At 31.1% G+C, this 20271-nt stretch overlaps 1 protein-coding gene across 2 annotated transcripts in view; it reads left to right on the top strand.

The window, feature by feature from the left end:
• Nucleotides 1–20271, top strand: part of LOC143235066 (uncharacterized) — a 107887-nt gene that overhangs the window by 44353 nt on the left and 43263 nt on the right. For both annotated transcript variants that reach the window (XR_013018911.1, XM_076472840.1), the window contains exons 4-14: nt 145–173; nt 3393–3529; nt 3950–4050; nt 8701–8810; nt 9070–10748; nt 13864–14009; nt 14276–14371; nt 16066–16178; nt 16718–16892; nt 17578–17712; nt 18718–18798. Coding sequence is in view for 1 of the 2 variants with exons in the window: in XM_076472840.1 (XP_076328955.1) it covers nt 145–173; nt 3393–3529; nt 3950–4050; nt 8701–8810; nt 9070–10748; nt 13864–14009; nt 14276–14371; nt 16066–16178; nt 16718–16892; nt 17578–17712; nt 18718–18798 (2802 nt within the window). In the remaining variant the exon portion in view is untranslated. The remainder of the gene's footprint in view (nt 1–144; nt 174–3392; nt 3530–3949; nt 4051–8700; nt 8811–9069; nt 10749–13863; nt 14010–14275; nt 14372–16065; nt 16179–16717; nt 16893–17577; nt 17713–18717; nt 18799–20271) is intronic.

Below are 20271 nucleotides of genomic sequence, written 5' to 3'. Positions count from 1 at the left end.
TTATAACAATAAGAGTTTCAAATTCTGAATAAATGTATCACTAAATTGTTATTTTTTTCACAATTATATGTTGTACATCATAATTTGGATTAAAATATGAATGAAATCACTTGACATTGTTATCTTTTTTTTACTTGCATGTAGAGCTACAGTAGAAGTTACAGATACATCAGGTAAGATAACATAGTTTGAAAAGTTTTATTTATTTGGGAGAAAAGCCTTGAACTTTCTGGATAGAATATAATTAAATAATTCTTCACATACATTTTGTAATATCTGTGGTATTTGGTTTTGGTATGAAGTTTTACAAAAAGTTAAGTTTTTATTAAATTGAGTTCATTCTTTCTTTACTATTGCACATTTGTTGATTAACTTGATATCTTCTGTAGTTCTATTCTTGTGAAAGTATACAAAGTTAATTTTGGATTATCAGCCACACATTTTAACTGTGAATGTGATATATATATCATTTTGTATATGTTTACATGTGTGAATCTTGTATCAGTATGTAGCTCATTTGTTGTAATTTGTGACTATTATTACATCATCGTTTCCCATTGTTTGTAGAAAGTTCTAGGCATCAGTTGGATAATATGTATGTATATATAGGTGATGAAATGAATGTAAATTAAATCAGTGAAAGTTGGGCTAGAGATAGTGAAATTAGACTATGTAATTGTTACCACAGCTGTACTGGGCAATATTTTAAAGCAGGTATCACAGTTTACAAGAGATAAGGAGGGTAATTTGTCTTATCAAGGGGTGATTTAAAGTAAATTAACCCATCTCTATGGACTTTAATGAGAAAGAGACTGAAAATGTATTCATCTTCAAATTTCCACCAAATAAAGCCATATGAATTTACTAAATATTGTGTATTAGTAATGAAATGTTTTCAATGCTTAAATAATAAATATAATTTCTGCAGGAAGAACTTTATTTGTAGTTTGATTTACATTAACTCTTTTTAAAGCCATTGAAGAAATTAGATATAAAAAAAAACTCATTTAACTACTTATCAGTGTAGTAGCCATTGGTATACAGGCATACAGTTACTTTTGATAATTGATAAGAATTTTAAAATACATCTAATTTTACATTTTTACATAGACAAAAGTACAGCTACTGTATTGGGCATAGAGTGAAACATTTATTGCATTTCTGATATCTGCACAGTGTTAATGTTATTGAGAATTAATAACCAAGTACAAACTATGGACAAAGATTAAGAATAAAGAAGCGTACGTGCAATAGAAGATGACCTTAAGGACTGACAAAAAGAGCCATCAATAAAGAAAAGAGTGAATCATGATGAGAATGAACTCATGACCAGGAAGGAGAAACATGATATAAAATACACAAAATAAACCCTAAAAGTAATTAAAAGCAGAAATGAATTTTATGATTAGGAAATATTATAAAACTATGAAATCTTTTAGATGATGAACCAGAATGGCTGCTGAGAAAAGTCAGAGAAATAATATTACACTGGTAACAATCAAAGCAATAGGAGAAGCAGGATCAAAATGTTTTTAAAATCATACAACATATAAATAACCTGCAAACACCAAGTACTAAATACTTAGCTCTTTCTATATAAACAAGGGAAGCAAAAGGGATTGCATTAAGCATAGAGGAAGTTGTACTGAAGCAGTTTTCAGTCTTCAACAAATAATAGAATAAGTAATGGAACATCATCAGAAGTTACTAACTTTTATTGATCAAGCAGTTGTCCTTGTTAGAATTGACAAAAGCAAACTGGGAGAGATTTTTGTTAATGTTGTTACTGCTCAACAAATCTGTATTGTAAGAACTTTATGCAAAGGCAGAATTTTGTCAGAACAAAGATAAGGTCAGTAGATTGATTCAGTATGTCCATGGGGTTAAGACAAGGCTGTGTATCATCACCCTTACTCATCATTTCATACACTGACAATATCTTTAAAGAAGCAAATCAAGTAGGTAGTGAATTGAATAAACTGTACTTTGCTGATGAGCATGAGACAGATGAACTCCAACTACACTTCAGTGAACTAAATGTAGAATATATAAGAAACAATATCAGAATAAGCCAGAAAAAGCTAAATGTATCATGTTCAATAGAAAATACATGGGTGATGAACAGACAGTCAGTGGACAAACGTTTAACAAGCTATTTAAGTATTTATATAGTATTTTCATTGAGGATGAGAAATTGGACAGAGAAATTAAAACAAGATATGTTAAAATCAATCAAACACCTTGATAACTCCTCTCAATTCTTACTTGTATAGCATGCTACAAATTGAAGCTGATATGTACTGTCTTTTTCTCAACTCTACTAATAGTGCCAATCTTGGATTCTTACAAATACATAGAATCAAAACGTTGTAAGAAGGGAAAATGAGACATCTAAAAAGATTGACTAGAATGACCAAACGATACAGAACAAAAAACAAATACATCAAACAACTACTGGGAGTAACAGATTTTGAACATTTAATGAAACAGACCACAACAATAACGTCACAAGCATTTAAACAGCCTTATGATTGGGTTGATAACATTAGAGACATGGTAACATCAACAGGTGAGTCACTATAGAAAAACCACCAAAACAGCGTAAGAGAGAATTCCTTTTATTTCTCCCTCCCATACCCACAGAAGTATAAAAAGTGGTAGAAAGAAGAAAATAATATGGATGAATATACATTTGCATAGAAATGAACAAATTAGTAAAACTGGTTAAATATGCATATATGTATTTGTTTACAATTTACAATTCATAGAACCACAAGTAGGTACATTTATTTGTGTCATAGGCCTACTTATTAATCATATGACACAGATTTCAAAATATAGGAAATACAAAGTTAAAAGATTTCTGAAATATCAAGTTAGTAAAGTTAAAGGAGAAATAATAAACCCTAAAAGTAATTAAAGTGATATATGACATAGTTTTATGATATAAAACTATGTCATAAGTTACTTTAGTTAATGCAGCAACTGTCTTTTATAGATGAAACACTTTTGTTGCTATTCTCCTAAGGTCAGAAAATAATTAAGGTTTTTTTATCATGACCAGCACTCTTATATCATAGAATTATAGACTATATAGTTTATTTCGGTTCCCGTATAAATTACAAAAATAAGTGTTTTTGAAGGTTACAATAAAACATCCAGTATATTCACCACTAGTATAAAGGCATTAAAATATATGAAATTTTACAGTTTTCATAAAGTGAAATTTTCATAGTTGTTTACTTATACATTTTAGAAATGCATCAGGTAATTGTACTTCCGTATTTCTCTATATCTTCATTTAAAGTATAGTAACAGTATTTAAAAAGATCACATATATATATATATAATCTTAATAATTTTACAGTTTAAACATTCTGATTCTGTTTCAGACCACCTAATGTACAGAGAGACAACCAAGCCCATGTTACTCTGAAAGGATGGTTGTTCAGGTTGGAAGGAGGACCATTAAAGCAATGGAAGAGGAGGTGGTTTGTTTTAGCTGAGTACTGCTTATTCTACTATAAAGGTAAAAAAATAAGATTATGTTTTATACATTACACTTTGATGATAAAACCATGTAAAAAACGTTTGTAGAGTCACTGGGATAGTAATGCTATACTAAGAATTTTTAGTTTAAAAAATATTAATTTTACAGAAAGATTTGTGGGTTTGTGTAACTTCTTATGTTTAATTATTTTATCAGATATTGAAGCAATATGAAGTTTTAAGAGTAGTGACTTTAAAAATTAAATTATTAATAACTATTTAATTTTATTTACATAACCAGCCACTGCACAGTGTTTCATAGAATGGCTGTGAGTTACTTTTTAAAGTACACTCTTAACTTATAGCTCCATGTCTTGACTGATTTGAAATCTAATTACAGTCATGGATATTAAGAATTCCCTCTTGTTTATTATTGAAAATATTCTTTTCCTTTCACTAGACCCTGAAGAAGACAGACTTCTTGGGTCAGTAATCCTACCCAGTTATAGGATTTCACCTTGTGCTGCTGATGACAAAATCACAAGAAAATTTTCTTTTAAGGTAATGTTTTACCTATTTAGTTATTTCACTGTGAAATTGTAGACGTGAACTTTCAAAATGCTATTTCTTTTAAGGTAATGTTTTATACATTTCGTTATTTCACTATAAAAATGTAAACATCGGCTTTCAAAATACTAAAAAGATAAAATTTTAATTTGTATGACACTAAGCTGAGTGTGGCCTAGTGGTTATTGTAGATCAGAGTGTTAAGCTGAGGATTCATGGTTTGCATTTCATTACCACAAAATGTGTTCTATGCTTTGGGATAGTGCACTTTAAAATTGTAGGTTAAATCTTACTATTAGGTCAAACAAAAGAAGCCCAAGAGTTACGAGTTGACTTGCTGCCCCCACCCCTCTTATCATAATTTGCATTTTCAAAATTAGGGATGCCTTATGCACATAACCCTTGTGTAGCTTTGTACAAACTACATGATGCCACATTTTAAGCTCACTTATAAAAGAATGATAGTATTCTGAAAAATAAGTAAATAAATAAAATTTTGTATAATAAAATAATAATTATTCAGTACTAACTATTCTTATGACTTAGCAGAGAATTTATTTCTTAGAACTTTTTTTCTTAAATTCCCAAAATTTCTGAACCACCAAAGTTAAATTAATGTTTTGTCACTTTTGCTACATACAAAGTTGGTGAGCTTCAAAATATGTGGACTTTTCCTTTCTAAACTAGGAAATTAGAAGCTGTAATCATTATTTTTATGTTTTACTTAGAACAACTGAAATTCATTTTTTTTAAAGTTAAAAAATCTGTTCAAAATTAGGCACTTCCTTTAATATTGTTCAAAATATTTTCCACTGCTTCTAATAATCAATCAAATACAAATCTTTTTCTAATTTTCCTTGTAATGAATTTCAGTGTTGGTTAATGACAATAAAACTGTGTGATTCCTCACAGTTTATAATCTTAAATTATTTTACCCATTTAGCATCTTGCATTTTGTGTACAAGTATAAATTAAATAAAGGCAGTAAGCAGTGGAATACAAATCTTCAAATAAATGAGCAAATCTTATTTATCTACTAACTATTACTTAATGTTTTTGAGATAATTACTGAATATTTTAGTGTATATTTCAAAGTAACTATGTTTGACAGTATTTGGTAGTAAACCATCTGCTATGATGATAGATGAAAAAGTGTGTTAGTTTGGGTAAAATGGTTTTAATGACTTAGAATTATTAAATATTTTTGATAAAAGTGTTTGCACAGTGATTGCTTTTATTGAATTGAAGTTTTTTTTTCAAGTAAACAACGTATGGTCAGAGGGTACTTTAAAAAAATTATAACTCAAAAAGTAGGTTGAACACCATCCTGATTTCTTTTGTAGATCATATTCAGAGATGTAAGAATATATGGTAAAAATCTGAAAAGGCTGAATAACTGGTGACATGGTCAAACTGTGGCCTGAAGTAGGACTATTTTTAGCTAACTCATAAAAAGTTGCATGCAACTAAGTTTTTTTACAGGAGATCTAATAGACTTTTAATTACAACAATTGCTAATTTATCAACTGATATGTTATAGAAAATTTGAAAACAAAATTCAGCTTTGTATCATATTAAGTCTTAGAGCTATGGCTAATTAAATAAACGAATGCTTTATACTATTTTGGGTTTCAGGTGATTTTACAGCCTCACTATGAAAATCCTAAAAGAGATAAATTTGGTTTGAGATTATTTTTGAATTCTGTGAGATTAATTCAGTCAGTGTAGCAAATTTCAGCCTTCTACCACCATTACTCTTGCAGCTTTAAGCAGCCCAAGTTGCCCGAAAATGAATTCTCCAAAAATAAACAAAAGTTAATTAAATTTTACAGGGCTGTAAATCAGAAACTATTAGAGATATTGATCTAATCTTTGGCAGTTTTTCATTATATGGGTGGATGAGCACATGTGAATTTTTTCAAGGCATTTTGAGAGGGTAACTTGGAAAATTTTCCAAAGTCTGGATGATTTCACATGGAATGACACTTGTGTGATTTGACAAAGTTATTAAATATATGTATATATACTTTATCTGTTGTTCAGATAACATGTATTAACAAAAATACTATGTGTCATTTAGATTAATAATGCTAAATTCCAGGGCTTATATTTGTCATATACAGTCATGTGAAAAAGTTAGGACACCCTATGAAAGGCTGTGTATTTTTGTAATATTTTTGGATATATAGATATTTAACCTCAGTTTCAGCAATATTGAGAGATTATAGGAATATAACTAAACAATTAAAACTGAAGAGAAAACTTTTCAAGATCTTCTGTAAATGTAATTCTACAAAAATATATCTAACTGAGAAAAAAGTTAAGACACCCCCACATTTATTCCCACTTAAAATGGCTCAACTCACACACAGGTGTATCACACCAGGTGCACATGATTAGAAGATCGTTATTCAGCATTTTGAATGAGGCTTGCCCTATTTAAACCTCAGACATTTAGTTTGGTGTGCTCCTGACTGTTGAAGTGAGAGTGAGCACCATGGTGAGAGCAAAAGAGCTGTCTGAGGCCTTCAGAAAGAAAATTGTAACAGCTTATGAGTCTGGTAAGGGATTTAAAAAGACCCTAAAAGATTTTGAAATCAGCCATTCCACTGTCCAGAAAATAGTCAACAAGTGGAGGGCTTTCAAAACAACTGCCAACATGCCCAAGTCTGGTCGTCCAAGCAAGTTCACCCCGAGAGCAGACCATAAGATGCTAAAAGAGGTCTCCAAACACCCTAACATGTCATCACGGGACCTACAGCAGGCTCTGGCTACTGTTAATGTGAAAGTTCATGCCTCTACAATCAGAAAGAGACTGGATAACTTTAACTTGCGTGGGAGGTGTGCAAGGAGGAAACCTTTGCTCTCTAAGAGAAACATCAAGGCCAGACTGAAGTTTGCCAGAGAGAATGTAGACAAAGACCAGGACTTCTGGAATAATGTTCTTTGGACAGATGAGTCCAAAATTGAATTATTTGGACACCAGAACAGAGGACATGTTTGGTGTAAACCAAATACAACGTTCCAGGGAAAGAACCTCATACCAACTGTGAAGCATGGAGGTGGAAGTGTCACAGTTTGGGGCTGCTTTGCTGCAGCAAGACCTGGACAGCTCACAATCATAGAATCCACCATGAATTCTACTGTGTATCAGAGGGTGCTTGAGGATCATGTGAGACCATATTTATGAAAATTAAAGCTGAAGTGGAACTGGACCCAAAACATACCAGTAAATCCACCAAGGACTGGCTGAAAACTAAGAAATGGATAGTCCTGGAATGGCTGAGTTAAAGCCCAGATCTTAATCCCATTGAGATGCTGTGGGGTGACTTGAAATAGGCTGTACATACAAGAAACCCGTCAAACATCTCACAGCTGAAAGAATTCTGCATTGAGGAGTGGGGCAAACTTTCTTCAGACCGATGTCAGAGACTGGTCAATGGCTACAAGAAGCATCTCACTGCAGCTATTTCAGCCAAAGAGGGTAACACTAGGTATTAGGGAGTAGGGTGTCCTTACTTTTTCCTCAGTTAGAATATGCAGTTTTGTAGAATTACATTTACAGAAGATCTTGAAAAGTCTTTTCAGTTTTAATTGTTTAGTTATATTCTTATAATCTCTCAGTATTGTTGAAATTGAGATTAAATATCTATATATCCAAAAATGTTACAAAAATACACAGGCTTTCATAGGGTGTCCTAACTTTTTCACATGACTGTATATATACGTGACTGTTTCAATTTAGGTGTAATATGAGTGCTACGATTTAGATAGTTTATGTAGTGCAAGAATTAAATTTAGTTATTTTTGGAAGCTATAGTTTATTACAAGTTTGTTTATGTAATTCTTTATGAATTATGCATTTTGTAGTTTGCTATTCATGAATTGGTGATCATTATATTATTGCATCATATTACTAGACCTCTGAATTTTCTCATTGTTTTAGTTTATTGAGCATTATTGTATTATAATATCCAGTAGTTGAGGAACATTTTAGACCTCTGTTGGATAAATATATGCCAAAAATTTTAGTTAGATAGATCTAGGCTGCATGATTGTGAGTTTAGCTATAAAGAGTGTATAGTGGTGATTTTTAAAATAAAATTATCACAGATTGTATTGTAGTAACAGAGCTTAGAAGAATAATTGATCTTTTCAAATTGTGTTCTAAAGTAACTAAACCAACCTGTTTGGAATTTAAAGAAAAGAGACAAATAGTTAAAGGTTTGTATACAGTTATGATAATCAACATTAAAAAACAAATATTGTCAAAGTGTGGGAATAGAACTTGTGTTTATATGACAATAAAGAATTTTGGATTGGACATTTCAACATATATTTTTGGTTTTAGAAATTGTGCATATCTTTGATTTAACAATATTTTATATTTTTGTTAAACCTTTAGACTGAAATCCTTTTACTAAGTATATGAAAGTGTGTGTGAAATAGCTCTTATCAAGTGTGTGAAAACACTGCTTTACAACGTAGCTATTAATAAAAATATGAAAGTTTTCAATATAAATTCCTCCTAAAATTTCAAATCTACATGTTATTACTTAACATTTCAAGAATAGTTGAAACTTGATGTTATGCCAGATACCCTTCAAGATTTTGATTTATTTCATTGTATTATACTTAATGAAGGCAGAACACCAGAACATGAAGACCTACTTCTTTGCAGCAGAGTCACGGGAGCTAATGATACAGTGGATGAATGCTTTGTGTTTGGCAACGATCATGCAAACATTTACAAAGTAGGAGACATAATAATTAGATTTTTTGTATAGGAGATTGCATTTTATTTTTGATATAAAAAACATTCTGAGACAAATGCATACATTATTTATGGGATTTCAAAGCTGTTCATTTAATAGTTTGCTTTTCATTTTTTTTAAAACAATGTAATGCAAGTTCAGTAATGAAAATTTGTGTATAATAATTAACTGAGTATGTTTTTTAATTAAAATTTATTGTACACTCATGTATGTAGTTGATATTTTCATGTGTATTTAGAAGACATTCCAGTATTGATCAGCTAAGTATGCCACCTACACCAGGGTTAGATGAAGAAGAGGACTCGGGGTTTACCTCCTATCAGTCCCGTAAACTGCAGGATCAAGAAGATCCCCGAGGAACTCTTAACAGCAGTTTCGTGTCTACCCAGTTTTCTTGTGATCAGTCTACACAGGATCTTTCGAGAGACCCCGAAGGAACTGTTGTTGTTAATGATGGCACCAGTGACAGTGGTTTTCTAAGTAGCAGTGAGAGATACCTAAGCCAGTATGGTAGTCAGTCAGTAATTCAGTGTTCTGTTTCTCCTAGAGGAAAAACAGGACATTCTTATTATTCTGTTGGGCCACCAAAACCAAAGAGACTTCATGCTAGCTGTATGAGTCTTCCACAAGGTGCTCCTGACCTAGTACCACCTCAGGATATAATATTGGGTAGGGGTAGATTTGTACTACCACGTGCAAGAAACCATTTTTATGAAAGTGATAAATATAATTTGGAGTCTGAGAAATATAATAACTGGGGAGATGAATATACTTACTGGACTTGGCAAGGAGATGGATGTTATGAACAACAACCACAATGCTATTTATATAGTTCTCAGGGAATGAATTCATCTCTTGAATTATGGTCTCAAAATAGATCTCCCCAAAATTATGAAAATTCAGGCATTTATAGAAATTCTGCACAACTAATTAATATTCTGGCAAGAGAGCCTTTACTTCCAAGACCAAATTTTGATAACTTAGGAAACATTATGTTGGACCTAGATCAGCCACCAGAAATTCCATATTTAAGTGAAGTAGACCGCTCTCTACAGTTACAACATGAAATGGAAAAGGAGGATAGCAATGATTTGATTGATAGAATTGCCCAAGATCCATCTTATCTTTATGATTTACGTAATAGTAGAAAATCTGGAAATATTTCAAGTAAGGACCATGACAAATCTGTATTTGGATCCAATTGTAGAACTAATGCAAATCTTATAGGTAAACGATATCAAAGCTCTGTTGGTGGTTCACAGTATATAGGAAGTGTAACTGATACAGATTCAAAAACCCTTGCCACACAGATGCACCAAATGGCTAACTGTCACGGGCTTGTCTCAGTTCGTCCTGTGTTTACTAATGAAAATACCTATGAACCATTTGACTCCGGATGCCAAGAACAAATTGTCCTGGTTCCACCTCATAGCATGAACTCCAGTGTCTTGGATATTAAAAAAAAAACTCAACAAGGAGAGTCTATCAAAAGACTTATGGAGTGGAAGGAAAGAATGCTTCCTTCTCCAGTGACTGAAAAACAAAAGTTTAAAAGAAATAGAAGTGTAGAGTTTGGAACTGCAAATGAATCTCCAGGATTACCACCTCCAAGACCTCCTTTACCAGAAATGTATTGTCAACAAGTATTGCAGGACATAGGAAATCTGGAAGTGCAGAAAAAGATTAAAGAATTTCACTTGCAAAATAATCAAACAAACAAAGTTGTGCAGTGTAATCACTTTTCACCAGCTAAATCTAATGGCAGTCATGATCTTTCTGAACGTCTTTATAAGCCAAGAAAGATTTCATATAGTGAGACTGAACTTGAGAACCAACAACAAGTGAGAACAACTAGTGAAGATCGAAGAGAAACAGACAGAAATCAGAAAACAAACAAATCACCTTTGAAAACACAAGGTTAGTTGAAATTTAAGAGTTATTACAATGTTATTAGAATTTACCTGTATGAGTTAATTGAAAAATATTTTTAGAAGGACAGCTATGAAAGTGCTATACAAGTATACTTCTCATATTATTAAATAAAATAAAAGAATTTTTTCTGGCCTGAAACTGTTTACAATATTATGGTAATAATGTATATTACTAGAATCTGGAAGATATTAAGCCTGCTGTCTGTGCTACTCAGTAGTGGCATGATGTGGAATGTTTATTGTAAAACACAAGATCCACTGTTTTTCTCCAAAAATTCAAACCTGCTTGATTTGTTCTTTGTTTCATAATTTGTTTATTATTATATAACTCTACTGGTACTCCTGAAAAACTTGAGTTATGAGTAACGAAACATAAAATAATCAAATAATTTTTTCCTACAAAAGTATTTTATGCAATTATCCAAATTATTAACAAAACTTATCAGAGTGCATCATGTCCTCCTTTTGTCAGTCTTTTTTTCTTGTGATAATTATTAGTAGGGGCTTAATCTGTACTGAATTCTGCTCAGGCCTGTAAACAGGATGTTTGAAAAGGGGGATCTTAATTTGTGAGATCAAAAGCTAACAGATATCGTGTTAAGCACAATCATCATGCAATGGAGGCCTGGGGGCAACTATTTCAAGCCAAAAAATGTTAATGCTTCATCAGAAGGGTTGAGACTATACAGAAAATATTGTATACCATAAGCTACATATAACTTTCACATCACCATAATAGGGAGGATTGGCTGAACTCCTTTGAACCACCTTGTAAAGATGCATGCTGTTTTCTCTGATGAGCCTTGTCTTAGCGAAATGTTTACTGCCACTACTAATGTACAATATCTATTATTAAGTAATTTTCACACTTTCTACACAGTTAGTCCAAAATTCTAAATTGGTATGTTTTAAAGGATATCCAAATTGAGGGATGTCTTTTCTTTTTATTTTGAGGAATATAAATATGTATGATGTATATTCAGTCATTTATGCTCACATCTAAGTAATAAATTATTTTACTGTAAGCCTGCTTGCAGTCTTACAAAATATAAACTTTATGTACATTGCAGCTGGTAAAAATATTTTTCTACAGGGTGAAATACAGAATAGATTAATAATGATATTAAGTATGCTGCATCTTGTTTATTTAATTTAAGAATATTTCTGTGGTAGCTTGATACATGTAATACATGTACCTTTTTATTCTTCTTCTGGATAGGAACCTTTGTTTATTTCTCAGTGCTTTATTTGTTTTCAATTTGAATATTTTCCTCTTTCCTGTGCCATCTTTCTCTTAAGGTGTATTTTATTTTCCTTGTCACTTAAGCTGCTGGGGAAGTCAATTTGGGTCAATGTAGTCTCACTAGTATGACACTGTGTGGCTGTCCCCCTTGATTGGAAGTAAAGTAGGGATGCCTACCTGTAAATGTAGTCCATTCACCCTTACATTATGATCTGGACAATTCCTAGCGATGACTGTGACTAGCCTGCTGGGCCTGGCATAACCTCAGAATGAGAATCTAGTATGATTCATTCCTGCACCTTCTTATGCTGGTATATAGTGACTTGACACATTCCACGTATTTCCCTTTTTGTTACTTTATTTTTTGAAAAAAGCTCACATTTTTTCTTTTATCTATCTATGCCAGTCCATTTATCATATTCTCAATATGAAATATGAGATGTCTGTTTTATGGAGAGGTGAGTAGTGTTTCTGAAGATAATATTTTCCTCACCAGTAAAATCTTTTCAGATAGATAATCACTTATCCACAGGACCACCAACCCAACTTCTGGCATCTCTTTTGCCTCACCACAGTTGATCTTTTGGTATTCATAAAGTGCTCTAGAAGAGTACTGTGCAAGGAGAGTGTGTTGCCTCCCTACTGTTGGAGACCTACTTACAGTCTGACTTTAAGTGTATCCTATACTGGCACAGTATACATTATTATAAGTAAGGTTTGGAGATTTGTTTAAAGCTTTGACTTTTGCACAAGGCTTTTGACAATAGAGTGGACTGCTGCTATTTGTTCTGTAGAGATAAGGATATTTATATGAAATACATTTTCAGGTAAAGAAACTGTTAATTTTAGGTGGAGGGACCAAGGTCAAACATTACAAAAACATATTTTGCTTTGCAGTTCCCTTGCATTTCCATCAGTGTGGATGAGACTTAGTGTAAAGATAATTTATGACAAGCCTTACAGAGTAAAGTACATGGCTTTGGAATTTATGTCTTTTTATTAATCTTACAGTTATTTGTTTGTTTGTTCGTTTTAGAATTTCGCACAAAGCTACTCAAGGGCTATCTGTGCTAGCTGTCCCTAATTTAGCAGTGTAAGACTAGAGGGAAGGCAGCTAGTCATCACCACCCACCGCCAACTCTTGGGCTACTCTTTTACCAACAAATAGTGGGATTGATCGTAACATTATACACCCCCACGGCTGGGAGGGCGAGCATGTTTAGCACGACGCGGGCGCGAATCCGCGACCCTCGGATTACGAGTCGCACGCCTTACGCGCTCGGCCATGCCAGGCCTTCTTACAGTTATAACTAAAATGGGCAAAATAGTATTTTTGGCCTGCTATTTCCTTGTGTTTTGACTAATCCATATGAGACAGCACAAAGATACCTTATTACAATTCCCATGAAGTGAAGGTGACAGATATGAGACTTGTGTCTTATTATTTCACAATTTATAGCAGTCAAAAGTAAAAAAAAATAATTAAAATTTAGAACTTCTGGTCTGCTACTCCTTTAATTTGACTAACTTTGATGATACTTTACAGAACTGTCAGGCTTTGTATAGTTGTCTTTATACAACTTAAAGTAAGGTGTTGGTGATAAATTTCAACAATAAAAAACAGTAAATAGTGATTGGTTCTTTATTGGAAAAATCTCAATAAATGATAGGCATTATGTGGGTAAAAATCCAAAACAAATAAGCAATGAGTTATTTAGCCAAACCACTTGACTCTATTTCAAGAGTCAAGAGTCAATTTCAACGATAAATTGGATGTTTTATTTGGTCACTCATTTAAAACCAAAATTGAGATTTTACAAATAGTATTGGTTTAGCTGATTTTTATTTTGTTTTCCAGAGTATCCTCCAGGTTCAGTTTATATCAGAGAAAGTAGTAGTAGTAGGCCAAAAGTCCGTAGAATGAGCTGGAGAGGAAAAAGTCCAAGTCACAGAAAAGCAGTGGGCAGAGCTATTATGTCAGACTCAGAACTTCATGTTCATCGGGTTTGTATCTGTATTACAAAGAAACGTGCAGAAGTAAGATAAGAAAAGTTAACTGAGGTTTTGTCATTAACTTTGATTACATTATATGGTTCTGTTTATATGAAAACAAATTACACCATTTATTACAGAAACAGGATGTTTTCTAGAAATTAAAACCAAATTGATGTTTGATATTTATAAGATACTTAAAAGCTTTTATATTGTGGCTGTATTTGTACATGTGTGTATATGTAATGCCACTGATTATTTTTTATTTATGTCAGCAGTCTTCAAAGATATTCAGATTAGTGCAATATTCGTCAGCTCTAAGTTCCCATCACAAGAGTATCAGCATTTCTGCAGGAGAACTGTTGGAGAAAACAGTAAGAACCTTATGCTGTTAAAGAAAATTTCTAGAAATGATCCTTTTTTTTTTGCAAGTAATGTAGCATTAAAGTTAAATCATTAAAATTTTTTTTCACTATAAGGTATAATAATAGTTTGGCAATAATTGATGAAGTATAATTTTTATTCCATTTTGTGAAATATTTATAACCCATAGAAAAAATTCTCATTTTGTTGTAAGATCGTTTTCGTGATTTTTCATACCATCAGAGATATGTGTACATGTTTCTATTATAGTACCTAATCATTTCTATTTTAATCTGTATTTAGAAACTTTAACATACAATTTTCTTGGCTAAACATATTTTGAAATGAAACCAAAGATAAAAAAGAAATAAAGAAGCTTTATTTTAATTATTATAATATGCTTGTTTTTATTCCAAACACTGATAAATTATTTCTAGTAGTTGCTTGATATGTTAGTATTTAAATTGTTTAAGAAAAAATAAAGGAGACTTCTTTTACTAGCAGAAGACTGTTTAGATTATCAGTTTTCTGTGTCTTTGTGTTCTTTGCAAGGAATTATTGTAACTTAAGAATACATCAGTGATCTTCATCCATGTTAACAGAGAGTGAGTTGCAGATAACAATAAGATGAATAATCATGTGTCTTTGTCCTTTTACACGTAAAGTAAGCTACAAGTATAACTAAGACTGGTACCAATACTTTTCAAACATTTATATTTGAACTTGATAAACACATTTCTTCATCACTTTGGAAAAGAAGCATGTTCATTACAGTTTATTCTATGGTATGTGACCCATGTCCATACAGTAAAAGTTAGTGATTTGAAAATCAATGTGGAATCAGTGTGTGTTCACAATTTCTTTGTTGGGTCTTACATCTGAAATTAATGTGCAATTGATTTATTTCATGGATCATATAAGTTGTGACACGTTGAATACAATTAAAATATTTATTATATTTGAGGAAAAGAGAAAGTTCTTTAATGCATTATTGTAATATGTGCTCTTGTTGGGCAAGTCCTTTTGTATTATTTGATAAAAATAATGCCAATTACAGTCCATGTAATTAGTTAATTTTCTTCTTTAATGTTTTCTATAAGCTACTTTCACATGTATTCCTGACCTTACAAATAACTTTTGAACAGAAAGTATTTGGATACTTGAAATTTAACTCACAAGTTAACTTGTTAAATTTCATTGATAATTGATCAATAACAAACATATTAGCTAACTCAGTGGTTGGCACTGAAGTGATTCATGTAGTAGCTCATTAATTCTGTTATTTATGTTGTATCCTTATTTCTGCATACTGCATAAAATTTCTAAATTTTAGAGGTGCCTTGACCATCATAAATCTTCTATATATTGTTTCATGTGCTTTCTAGCAAACAAAGATCTAAATTAAAATATTAGAAACATAGTTTATAACAATGCCAAATGCAGGGTTTTTGTCAACAGAAGACCTCTTTATCTTACCCATTAAATGTTTACTCTTACAGATGTATGTAAACAATCTTTATTCTTACGTTGACAGTATACATGGTTTTCTTATGGATGTTTGAAATCTATACCTTGTATTGAAATTCTACATGTGCACTTGAAAGTAAAATTGTTGTTTATAATTTATAGGTAAATACACATTTATATATATATGCATGTGTACTTTTTGAGATTTGTAATTCTGACCTTTATTTCTGAATTCCAGCATGAGGAGCTAGTTTTGTTCCTAATCCAGTTAAGACAAAGTCGAATGCAGTTGTCGAAATCACGGGAACAATGTCAAATGCAAATGATTAATGAGCAACGCATGGGACAAGTGTAGGTTGAAAATTCTTTTTAATGGCAGTACATATTTATATACCTTATGAGCCATATGTTGATTAGGAGTTAGGATACTCAGACTGTGAATTTTAAAGTTTATGATTCATGTTCTATTATCCCGACACTCTTTGGGGTTATGTGTGTTATAAGGTGGGATAAAGAATACCTTAAGAATTGACAATAGGTGCTGTTGACTTATATTTAGGATATTAGTTAAAAATTAGGGATGGCTATGCATTGATAGTTCATTGTGTAACTTTCTATGAAAAGTATTAAACAAATAATTTTTACTTTATATTGGTCAAACAATTTGTTTTTTAGTAAGTTACTTTGGGTTTATAAGTTAATATTCAATAAAGACTTTTTTGACTCATAGGAGTATATTATTTATCAAGTTGTATTATGGGTCAAAATATTATTAATTGAATATTGAAAGATATTCCTAGTGCATAGCTGTTTAGCTCTTTTCACCAAGTTCTCTTTCATGAAATATAGCACAGTTATTTCTTCTAGAAAAACTAACTTTTTTGTTGTAGGAAGCCCCATGAAAAAGAACATCAAACAAAATATTTGAGGTTGTATGAAGAGCTAGAAGATTTGCAAGAAAAATATGAACTACTTTGTCCACTTATTAACTTGGTGGAAAATCTGGTTAAACTGGGAACTTTGTCTGGAGCCACTGAAAGAAAATCTGCCTCCCTCTCCCGACTTGTAAGTATTATTTATATTAGTATAATCAAGTTGTTAGTATTAATGTTAACTGTTTCTTAGTATTAGTAATAGCAGTATTATAAATTTGTTAGTATTAATGGTAGTGTTAACATTGTCAAAGTATAGGTATTAGTAATAGTAGTATTATCAATTTATTAGTATTAATAATAGTGTTAATATTGTCAAACTATAGGTATTGGTGATGGTGATACTGTTAAATTTCAAGTATTAATAATAGTTCTGTTGTAAAATTGTAAGTATTATATATTTATTATCAATTTATAAACATTAATAATTTTGCTATTGTTGAATTTTAAGTATTAAGAACAGAATAATAGTAGTATTGTTAAATTGTATCACTAATGTTACACTGGGGATTTGGAAGTATTAGTAATGGCAGTATTGTTAAACCATAATTATTAGTACTGATGGTATTGCCAAATTGTGAGTATTGGTAATGGTATTTATTATTAAAGCAGTTTAGAAATTTAAAATAAGCTTGTTAATTATCCAAAGCTTACGTTATCAGTTGAATGATGTATTCAATTTTGACCACAAATTGCTAAGTGTATCAATAGTTTTAATTTTGTATTTATTTTGTGATTTAAATTCAGCTTGTTATCTCTTTTTTTAAATTAATAATTTTAGGAGTTTAAAAGGATCATACATCTTTACATTTATGCAGGAAAGGGTTGGAATAGAAAAGTATATACCATCTGAGAAAATGCTGGAATTTGCTCATCATCTTCAAGAATGTCAAAAATTGCGAGGTGAGATAGAAGGAGTTGAAATGATCATGATTGACAGTGAAGGCCTTGAGGTAACGTGTTTTTGTCACTTATTATATTTATTTTTCATTTTCTCTCTAATTGAAGTTTTAAAAGACCACTTGAGTATAAAATATACTAATATGGTTTACATGCATATTTTTATATTTGAATTTGGTATCCCTATAGCCACAGAAAACAGATTTTTGCAAACCTACTTCAGAGTATCATAGAACTGAAAATTATCCCTTCAGAATATAAATGTTATGAATATATCTTTAAAGAAATGAATAGCTTCAGTAGCTTTAAAACTTTGTAAGCAATCATTAAAATAACCAAATATACACTTCCAGATCTTACTTTAAACTTTATTGTAATAAATCTTATAAATCTTGTACATTTTGAAAGAGAAAACTTAATTTTGAAGTATAAATGTTAAATGAATCAGTAACAGTGAAATAAAATCATAAATTACTAAGCAAATTTTTGAATTTAATAGAATAAGAACTCCATCAAGTAAACGTGGTTGCAGTTTGTGGCATGTTTGAGAATGATATTTGAAGTTGTTTTTTACAATTACTTTAGTAGAGGGTGTATGAAGGAGGTTTGTCTATAAGATGAAGGTACTGGACATAGCATTGCTGCATGCCCGTATAATCAGTACAGTTGTGGTGATTTCTCTAGAAATGTTGAGGTGTACTAATGGCATTGTGGGCCATATACGAACTTAAGAGCTAATTTGCATTATACCACAAACTGAAAATGTTTATCTTATGCAGTTCTCATTCTATTTAACTATAGTAATCTATAGACACCCTGAACTAACTTGGAAAACTTATGCTTAACAATAAATAAACTTTAAATGATGACATAAAGATGTATATTTGCATAAAACATATCTGAAGAATTCTCAAGTTGTAGAGAATTAAGAGAAAAAAATTAAAGTCACTCAAATTTATCAAAATGTGCACTTTTCAACAGGTTAACTACAAATAAATATTAAAATGTGTTTGAAGAAGAATTCCTTAATAAACATTTTTAGGAATTATTTTCAACAGGAGAAGCTAAGTCGTCTTTATCAACTTGATTCTTTGGTCCAAGAAGAATCTTCTCACTTTGCTTCTCTTCAGAACAATAAGGTAAAATTTTAGGTTATTTACTAAATAGTTTAAGTTCATTACTGTAATTATTTTTAATTAAAAAGTGTTTGTAATAATTAAGCTGTTTAAACTATTATGTGAAAAATTTGATGTATGCTTGTTTCATTGTATTTGGTTCATTCACATCTTTTTGTATACTAAAGGTACAAGTTTATTACTATGCTGGTAGCTTGCCAGAAGATTTGGGGTTCATTCCTTATTACCTGTGTGTTTGTTGTAAGAAGGAGTCAGACTCCACTTTTCAAGTAGAGGAATCCATGATTTGGCAGTGGGTGGTATTGCTTAGCTGTATTCTCTCTTGTCTGTCACTTAGAAAGTAAGGATGTTCTCAGATAGCTAATGAGTAATTTTGTGCAAAGTTTAAGAAACAACAATATTGATATTAAGTTTTAGTTTTGGTTTCAGTTATGAAGTAACATAAAATGAAACAGCAGTATATTTTGTGAGCAGAATGCTAGAGTTCATGTTATAAATTGTATACATATATCATGCTAATAGATATACATGACGGTTTCATTTAAATTTAATATGGGAGTTTTGATTTAGATAGATATAAAGCACAAGTGTTAAAGTGAGTATTTTTGGAAGTGACAATTAATTAGAGGTTTGATAAAGAAACTGTTTATAAATCATTTGTTGTGTAGTTAAGTTGTTGTGAAATGACATCATGTCACTTGAACCTTCCAAATTTTGTTCTTTGTTTTATGTGAGTTTTGTTGCATCACAACATTTTATAGTTTGTAGAAAGTTTTAGGCCTCAGTCGAGCAACATATATGTATATAAATAGGTAACCAGTTGTAGTACAAATAAGTAAGTTAGTGAAAGTAAAGTTTAAAGAAGTGAAACTAAACAGAGTGACTATGACTTTAGCTATAAAGAATATATAGTGATGATCTCTAAAGTGAAAGCATCACAGCTTATATTGTAAGAACAGAGACAGAAAAGAATATTTTGTCTTGTTAAAAAGTGTTGTGAAGTAATTGAACCTATCTGTGTAGACTTTGACAAGAAAAAAAAAGTTGGTTATTTAAAGCTCTGGATACAACTGTAATAACCAATAGTATAATGATTTCTTGTACATACATTTTACTTGTTTTGAATATATTATTTTAATACAAGTGGACTGTATGCTATTTATTGTTGACATTTATTGCCAGCAGGTCACAAACATTTACTGTGAACATGTATTTTTTGTAAGATTATAAAAATAGAAATTTGCAAGGAAATATTCAGAAAATGATATTTCCATGGTAGTATAAACTTTTATTGTAAAAATGCGTTTATATGATTTTCTATTTGAACAGAAAACTAATAATAATACAGAATCAGTAATTGTATTCATACGTATGCTGTAGTTTATGGATAGCTACATAAGCATTTTATTTTGGGGATTTGTCATCTAATGTAAATTTGTTACTTACACTGTATTGTCTATGGAATAAAAATATATT

Source organism: Tachypleus tridentatus, chromosome 12 (assembly GCF_004210375.1).
Source record: "Tachypleus tridentatus isolate NWPU-2018 chromosome 12, ASM421037v1, whole genome shotgun sequence".
Taxonomy (NCBI): Eukaryota; Metazoa; Arthropoda; class Merostomata; order Xiphosura; family Limulidae; genus Tachypleus; species Tachypleus tridentatus.
The sequence above is the reverse complement of the archived record's forward strand: the minus strand, read 5'-3'. Positions and strand labels throughout refer to the sequence as shown.